Source organism: Lepidochelys kempii, chromosome 17 (genome assembly GCF_965140285.1).
Source record: "Lepidochelys kempii isolate rLepKem1 chromosome 17, rLepKem1.hap1, whole genome shotgun sequence".
Classification (NCBI taxonomy): domain Eukaryota; kingdom Metazoa; phylum Chordata; order Testudines; family Cheloniidae; genus Lepidochelys; species Lepidochelys kempii.
The window spans coordinates 10,794,769-10,803,266 of NC_136396.1; the positions used below are offsets into that span (position 1 = coordinate 10,794,769).

General features: G+C 44.0%; 1 protein-coding gene across 14 annotated transcripts in view; it reads left to right on the plus strand.

The window, feature by feature from the left end:
* RAP1GAP2 (RAP1 GTPase activating protein 2) overlaps positions 1 to 8,498 on the plus strand; it is a 265,430-nt gene that overhangs the window by 250,864 nt on the left and 6,068 nt on the right. For all 14 annotated transcript variants that reach the window (XM_073315725.1, XM_073315710.2, XM_073315712.2 and 11 more), the window contains 6 exons: positions 429 to 547; positions 1,686 to 1,799; positions 2,456 to 2,573; positions 3,830 to 3,956; positions 6,457 to 6,533; positions 7,612 to 7,650. In XM_073315725.1, coding sequence (XP_073171826.1) covers positions 429 to 547; positions 1,686 to 1,799; positions 2,456 to 2,573; positions 3,830 to 3,956; positions 6,457 to 6,533; positions 7,612 to 7,620 — 564 coding nt within the window. In that variant the 3' untranslated portion in view covers positions 7,621 to 7,650. The remainder of the gene's footprint in view (positions 1 to 428; positions 548 to 1,685; positions 1,800 to 2,455; positions 2,574 to 3,829; positions 3,957 to 6,456; positions 6,534 to 7,611; positions 7,651 to 8,498) is intronic.

Below are 8,498 nucleotides of genomic sequence, written 5' to 3' on the forward strand. Positions count from 1 at the left end.
CTTTGGTTATCGAAACTATACATCTACCTAAAACTCTGTGGGCACAAATATCCCTAGAAAAGGTGTATTAATGAATGTGAACTTTGTTTGCAAGGCTGGTGTAAGATATTATGTGGTGATTTTCTCGACAGTTGTGCGTAATAAGGATGAGGATAAGATCTGTGTGGCAGATCGAGATGCTTTTGCTTGTTTTGGACCAAATTTGATTCCGTTGCCTTTGGGAGAATTATAACTTTCAGATTGTCTTCCCAGATGTTTTTATCTGTTTTGGGAGTGGCATTAAATAGGCTGTAGATTGTCACCCTGAGGGAAAAATGCACAGCCGGAAATAAGTGTCTGGAGTAATTTCCATCTTGGCTCTGAGCAGAGGAAGATCCTGGAGAGGAATATTTTTGTTTTATTTTAAATTGGAACATTTTGTTTTTCAGCCTCCTGTAGCTGCAGCAACAGCCAAGAACCAGTCAAGGAGTCCTATTAAGCGACGGTCGGGGTTGTTCCCCCGCCTGCACACTGGATCAGAAAGCCAATCAGAAAGCAGGACGAGATGGTAAGCACTGAAGTGCAGCAGTAGTAATTGTTTTGTCTGAGGCCTTGTCTTGACTAGGAAAAGAGAACATGCTTGTTATCATGTAACCACACCATGACTTTGCCCTTAGCATACACACTTTCTAACTCATGTTAGGTGATCAGGGCCGACCTTAGGCTCCCCTCATTGGTTGACCACATCAAGCTAAGTGTTAATCTTTGCCTATACCAGGGGCAAAGTCATGGATGAGGTTGTGGTAGCTAACAGATGTTGGCTAACACAACGTCATCCCTGACCTTTTTTCCTAGTCAAGACAAGGCCTTAGATTGCAAGGGCTTCCTGCCTTCCCCATGAATCTCTACACCTAGCTAGTCCTAAAAGGAACGTTACTGTTGTTCACCTGGTTAAAGGCGAGATGTCAAAGTTTGGCTAAAAGTAAAACAAACAAAAAAACTTGCTTGAGAGAGATTCCAGAAGAGGGGGAAGTGACATAAATGCTATTGCTTAAAAAGGGGTATTTAGGCTGTAAATCTACACTGGTCTCAGATGGACTTAGATTAGCACTGTACACAGATGGACTTAGATTAGAATGACTCCAGGCCCGGGGCTGGCCTGATTAAAGCTAGGGTCAGGTTTTTTTAATATGATTCTATTTGTACTATAGAACACAGAGACTCAGGTGGGTCAGATTTTGTTCAAAACTTATGCAAAGTCCAAGAGAGTTTGGATCTAAGATGTAGACTCAGCCCATTCTAGAAAGAAGGTCCAGACCCAAAGTTTAGGTTAGGATCCGAACTTCCCCAAAGTTTTTGGGGGATTGTTACCTGGGGCCCCTGCCGGTGGACACCTCCTTTGAAGAGGAGACTCCTTCACCCACCTAAACCATGCATCGGTTTGGCCAGCACTATAGAAATTATTGTTTGATGCTAGAGACTTTGCATACCGTTGTCCTTTTCTAAGAAAGATAGCAAACATCTCCTCTGCCACAAGTCAGGTGCCAGGATCCTGGATAGCTTACAAGTGGGTTTCATGTCAGACACTGGTCCTGAGTCAGCAATGGTTGCTCTGATGGATTTACACTGGCCTAATAGGGAGCAGAATTTGGCCAACTCTTTCTTGTCTCTTGTATAATCTGTCCAATCTGTTCTTTGCCCCTCAGTGACAGTGTCTCAGGAACACAGAAGACACCAGACGGGGGACATTCTTCTCAAGACATGAAATCTGAAACCTCATCTAACCCTAGCTCTCCTGAAATATGCCCTAACAAAGAAAGGTAAATGGAAAAGGCTGGAGTCATTGGAGCATAGTTGTCCTTTATGCTGGAGTTCATATCAATGCAGTTCAGTAAGGAGGCTACAGACAACCAAACAGGGGAGGAAAGTGAAGTTGTTATATGACTCACTTACAAAAAACCTACCAATGTATCTTTCTTCAAATAAGATTTGGTATTAAGGGAAAAGCAACGAAAGCAGGCATCTCCCTTGCTAGTGTGAAAATACCTATAATTCTCTCAGGAACCCTCTTAATAAAAAAACCAATAACCAGTGTTTTGAAGATATTGTCCAAAACATCAGAGCAGTGCAATAAAAGCATTGTATAGGACTGTTACTGCAGAATATCTAAAAGGTGAGGCTAGTAGGAATCTGTGGAAAACAGAAGGGAAATCAATAGAAATATTTAGTGTTCTGGTTAGCATTTAGGGAATTAACATGGGCCATTTGTTTCTGTTAGTCTTATACACCAGTCATTTAACTTCATGTTTTTTTTTTTAATGATTATGTATAGATTTAAAAATGCCAGGCCAAACTAATCCCTGCTGTAATTCCATTGCGGTCAAGGAATTGAATCAAGGCTAAACATCTCCCACTAGCCTTCAGCATGAAGCTGTCTATGCTGTAATCATCTGTTTTCTTCTTGTTCGCTTGCTAGGCCATTTATTAAATTGAAAGAGAATGGAAGATCAAACATCTCCCGCTCTTCATCAAGTACCAGCAGCTTCGGCAGCACGGCAGGGGAGACCGAAACCTTGGAAGAATACGACAGCGTGGTAGGCATTGAATACCACCACACTTGTATACAGTAGGGCCTGCTTCTGATCCTGCTTATGCTTGTCTAAGTCCATTGACTCCAATTGAGTTACACCTGATTTACACTGGTGTAAGTTCAGAATTAGACCCGTAATAGCTATACATAGTTGTACCTTTATCTAAACAGCCTCATGTCATTGATCTTACTGCAGTGCTTTTATTTATCTTTCGCCATCACTGTTTTTAATGAGTTTCCATCTGAATTAATTAAAATTCTATAGTAGTTCTCACCCTAACTTCAGGACTGAGTCCACTGGTCCCCAGTGCAGTAAAACGATGAGCCACAACAAAAGGTATGTCTACACTGCAGTCATGGGGTGTGATTGCAGCTAGTGTAGACACACCTGGGCTAGGCCAGTGTGGGTACTGGAATAGTGAACCCTGCCTGCATGCACTTCAACTGCTGGCAGGTTGCAGCTAGAACTAGAAATCTTGCCGGTAATGACATTTACAGTGGAAGTCTAATCAAGCTATAGCTGTGGGTCTTCTCGCTCCCTCCGTATTTACATTGTACTCATCACCACGGTGGCTAAGTGCCTAGACGTATCATTCCCTTCACGTTGTTGATGGGGGGGAACTGAGGCACAGGGAAGTGAAGTGATTTTTCAGATGTCACATGGTGAACCTGTGGCAGAGCCAAGCACATAATGAAGTCTCCTGACTCGGATCATTCCTGCATGTTCCCAGTCCTAGGGGCCTTGCTGCCATGATGAGGTAGCATCGGTGGCTGCGTGGGGGTAATAGTGTGTGTTCTGGCATGTGACTCAGCTGTTCCTTAATGTTTTCAATGGCGCTTACAAGATTCCATTAATTAGGCTGATTAAAAACAAAACTAATCCTGCAGCCCTTCCTGACATTGAGGTTAATGGGACTACTCAAGGGAATTCAGGCTGCAGGATTAGGCCTGAATCTGATCTCACTTGCATTGGTTTATCCTCTCCCCACTGATATCAAGTGACTTCACACTTGATATACACAAGCAAGAGGGGAATTAAATCTACAGTGTGCAAAAGTCCTTATTGCAGCCGGTGGGGACAGACAGACAGGGGCAAGTCTAAGCACCGGCCGGCTTTGCTCCATCAATACCATCTTTCCCAAGAACCTTGCTATTTCTTGGACCGGAACCGCTGCTGAGCACAGATGCAGTGCAGTAGAAATAGAATGCCACTAACGAAAGCGCTCCATAAAAAGGTCTTTGCTCAATCTCTGCCTACAGGGCAGCCATCCATCCACAGCCTCGCCTTTCAAACAGGACGTGTTTGTCTACGGCTCTTCTCCCAGCAACGAGAATCCAAGTATGGCAGCTGCTGCTACACCGGTGATCATGAGCAGGAGTCCCACAGGTGTGTAGGATGGGGTGGTGGAGCGTGAATGGGACAGACACTTGTATCTGTTGGGCAGATGTCTCTAGGAAGGTCAATTCACTAAGGTCCCCCCTTGGAACGAAACCCAAGTATCTAGCTCCACTTCAGCTGTCTTCTAATAAGGTTCTTATGCTGCCCTTTCACCAGTAGTGCATTAAGCAACATGACTACACATCCGTCAGGTGGTGGTTATTCTCTGATCCTCTCCCCAGAGAGAGAAGTGTGTGCACTGGAGGATGTTTTGGTAGGGTTTGTTTTGGGGTTTCTTTGGTCTCTGGATAGAAACTGTCCCACAGGAGACAGGTTGCCTTCGGACCCCCTAGAAACACCACAATCCATTCAGCACTGGCATGGAGGAACAGAATGGCACTGGTCTTCCCATTCTTTTCAAAGCCGGCAAAGGCCGCCACTGATCTCCCCAGGACCTGTTGCCTTTTGTTTTCCAGGGCCCCAGCAGCACTGGGAAATTATCTTTCTTGTGTGAAGAAAAATATGGCCTAGTATCAGCTGTGTCATAGCACTGCTGGCAGTGCATTGAAACAGAACCCACAAAGCAATGAGCAAAATGACTTCAGCCGCTCTCCCCCCAGCCAGCCATTAATCTCCAGTCACTGTTACCGAGAACCCTGTTCTTCAACTCCTGCTCGTACTAAAGTCCAACTGAAATCAACGGGCCAATTCACATGAATAAGTACTCTTTGATGTGTGAGGGTTGCAGAACTGGACCCTTACTTAGGGCTTGATTTGGCAACCCTTATGCACATTAGAAAATCGTTCCACTGAAGTCACTAAATGGAGATTCTCTCAGCATGACGAAGGATTTCAGAGTGGGGCCCAGGAGGCCCAAACCAAAATCTATTGAAGTCAATGGGCATCTTTTTATGGTTGTCTTTTCAGGCCCCCCAGTTCAGCAGATGCACTTGACCAAGTGCTTGACTGTAAGCACATAAGCAATCCTATACATATTCAGTAAAGAATTCAGCCACATGCTCAAGTCCCATTGACTCTAATGGGCTTTGGATCAGTCCCTTAAAAATTAGTTAGACAGAATGAATCATTCTGATTCATAGAAGCCTGAGAGCACTATAAACGATTGTATTACACTTTCAGGATATGTCTTCACTGCAGGTGAGAGAGCACCTCCCAGCCCAGGTAGAGTCATGCTAATGGGGATTGAGCTAGCGAGCCAAAAATAGCAGTGTGGATGGACATTGCGGCTTGGACTGTCACACCCATCCATTCCCTTAGGTTTGAGAGCCCAAGTTGCAATGTCCATATGACCGTTTTTAGCGTACTAGCTCAAGCCCCGGGGTGGGAGGCTCTCTCCCACCTGAAGTGTAGGCATACCCTCATTGGCCTGTGCAGAAGCAGCCTCGGAAAGTGAATGAAATGCTAACTTCTTCCTAAAACCTTGGCTTGAAAGGTATGTTGCAGACACATCCTGGTCACCATGGTATCCATTTAGCAGACTGTATTTTTTATGTTTATATTCAGCACAGGGAATTTATTTCGCTGTTATAACTAAAGCGTATCAGTGGCTGTTTGTTGTTGGTTTGTTTCCTTCTCAATGGACTGGCAACTACAGTAGTCTTGGAAACCTACATATGAGAGCACTGGCTCCACGGAACAGGCTATGATTCAGAACATAACCCGTAACCAAGAAGTTTCCTTTGGGCATGATTCTGCCAGGCTTATTTTGAGCTGAAGCTCACTCTGCCGTTAGTTCCATTCATTTCAGCAGAACCACTAGCAAAAATAAGGCACTACTCACAATAAGTAAGGGCAGAATGGGAACCTTTGTTAATTCATTAAAATGATGACAATACAACCATTCTGTGCTGGAAGGTCTTGTGGGTGCAGGCAAGGAGTTTGGGACTTCAGCGTCATAATCTCCTTACATGTAGATCTACCACTGTTTTAAATTTCATTCCCCATAAAGAGTGTGGGAAGAAACGATACAAGTGCAAAATGGGAAGTTATGAGTTAAGAGAATTAGCTCTTGGCTTACCAGCCCTCTCAATTTAACCTTCACACATTAGTAGCAGGGAACAGCTGTAAAAGAAGGATGAAGTGGAAACTTTATTTCTGTAGCTCTACCCACGCGCCCTCCTCCTCATTCGTCCCAGTTACTTTTGTCAAAATTAAAACAGCCATTCTCTGTGTTTAAAATTTGTATTTCATTTTCGTCCTCTTAGCAAACTGCAACCCGTGCCATCCATCCTGGATCGGTCATTTAGTAGTCATTTCAGTGACATTTCTCTCAGATATATTATGGGATATAATTAAGCATCAGTTTACTCCATCCAGGATGATTGCTTAATGTGGAGATTTTGCCAAATCTTTAGAAAGCCTGAATGAAATGATTGTTAAAATCAATGGGAATCCATTCAACTGACTGACTGGTTGGGCTAGTCTAGGTGCAGTCAAGATTACAGCTTAAACAAATACTGGTTTATTGATTTTTTTTGTTTCCTGACAGATATAAAGAGCAGAAACTCTCCAAGGTCCAATCTAAAGTTTCGCTTCGATAAGCTTAGCCATGCCAGTTCCAGCACGGTACGTATCTGTTATTTTAACCAGACAGTGTTCTAAGCATGGTCTCGCACACTGAACGTTATAGCTCCAATTGTCCACTATGTCCGAGCTGTGCTTGGATAGAGAATAGCAGCCACTGGGAACCAATTGCAGCTCCCTGATCCTCAGCAGCAGGGCCCTACTCTAACGTCCGTAAACAATGTTACGCCTGTGGAGAATCAGGTACAGCAGTTCAATGCCCTGGGATACCTTGACATGCTCCTTCGTGCCAGGTGTAGGAGGGACAGCTAGTGCGGGAGGCCATAGCACAATGTGGCTCTAGCAGACCAATGTCTAAGGGTCTAACTCTGGTAGTATAGCTCACATCAGCCCACAAGGAGAGGGAAGACTATGCAATCACCACCACCACCAAACTGACAGAGGGGGCAACTCACTGGTTGCTCCAGAACAGAACCTGAGGAGAGAAGTTCCAGTCTGAGGCCAAGGAATGAGCATGGTTCTCTGTATAAGCCCCATAACAAAAGATACGGGGTCTCATGTACACACACATCTCCCCTCTCCCTCCCCACACTAAATTAAACATGCTCTTAGCACAGTCTCTTGCAGTGGGTTCCCAGAGTCAGCATCATACATGCCCATGTTAATTGACGCACACCAGCCCGGGAAATGCCACAAAGCATGGCATTTCCAACTAGACGACTTGGTTTCTTCTGGCGTCAGGTGGCTCAGTTGTGTAAAATGGGTACAGTGTTGCTTTTATGGAAAGGAAAGGGGAGGGCAGAAAAAAGGATTGGGAAAAGCAGAAGGTCTGTTGATGGCCAGTCCCTGGGCAACAGCCGTGGGGTACCCGTTAAAGCTGGTCCAAATGCTTCAAAATTGTAATGATGAAGTTGTCTTTGTAAAAATTTCATCAGCATTTTTTTCACCCATTCTGTTACTAGCAATGTGAATCTAATTTCTGACCATCCTGGAGGCCTCTTGGGGACAACTGTAGATCAAGTTAAGAAATACAGGAGGGGCAGGGTAAAAAGGTTTTTACACAGTTGTCCCTTTATTTGTATGAAAAAAATCTGTGGTCTGCTTTTTTTCTTTTATATAGAGTCACTAGCAGGCAACAGACGACATGAACTTGTAAAAGGTAAGTGTTTTGTAATATGGTCTAAGATGATTTGTCCATTCCCCCGCCAGTGCAGTTATAGTATATTTACTTGGGTTTTATCTAGCATAGTTTTAAGAGTCCCAGTGGGGCTTCCATCAGTTCCCTTATGGGGCGATTGTTCGGCCAGTTAATAGATCTCACTGTGGCAAGGTCAACGGTTCTAGCTGTTGCACTGTTTTTTTTAAAGGAGTGGTTAGAATTTTTACAGTGAGAATAAGGATCCATTTTGTTCATTCTCATAACTGGAAAAAAACCAGGCTGAATAAGTTGCTCAGACATCCCGTCCTCACAATTCTCCTTGCCAAAAAAACATTTGGGCAGGGCAGACCTCATGCATGGAACTATTCAGCTCATCAGGTATGTTTTAGAAGCATTTAAAACATGGAATTGTAATGGGAACTGTTTTGCAACCCTTAGCAGTTTATCAGCTAATGGCTATAATAACTTGGGGGGTGGGGATGGGGTCTCAGTCTAGTTCTAAACAGACATGTGTCCACAGCAGAAAATACCTCCATCAGAACTGGCAACAACTCTGTTTCATCAGAGGAGGTTTGCGCCTGGCTACTCTTCTGGCTTATGGGTCACCCCCTCCAAGTCAAGGTTGAAATATACTGATGAGCAGCTTGCAAGGCCAATGTTGGAAATTCTAGTGGTTTCATTGCAGGTCTTGTGATAGTTGTGTTTTTTGTTAAGGCCCCAGCTCTTGGAGTCCTGTTACTTCACAAAAACCTCAGCTTTCATTCAATTAAAAAGTTTCTAGCCCTCATAATTGTGGTTAACAGCCTCAAACCCCAGACGCATCCCAAAATATATAATTTTTTAAAACC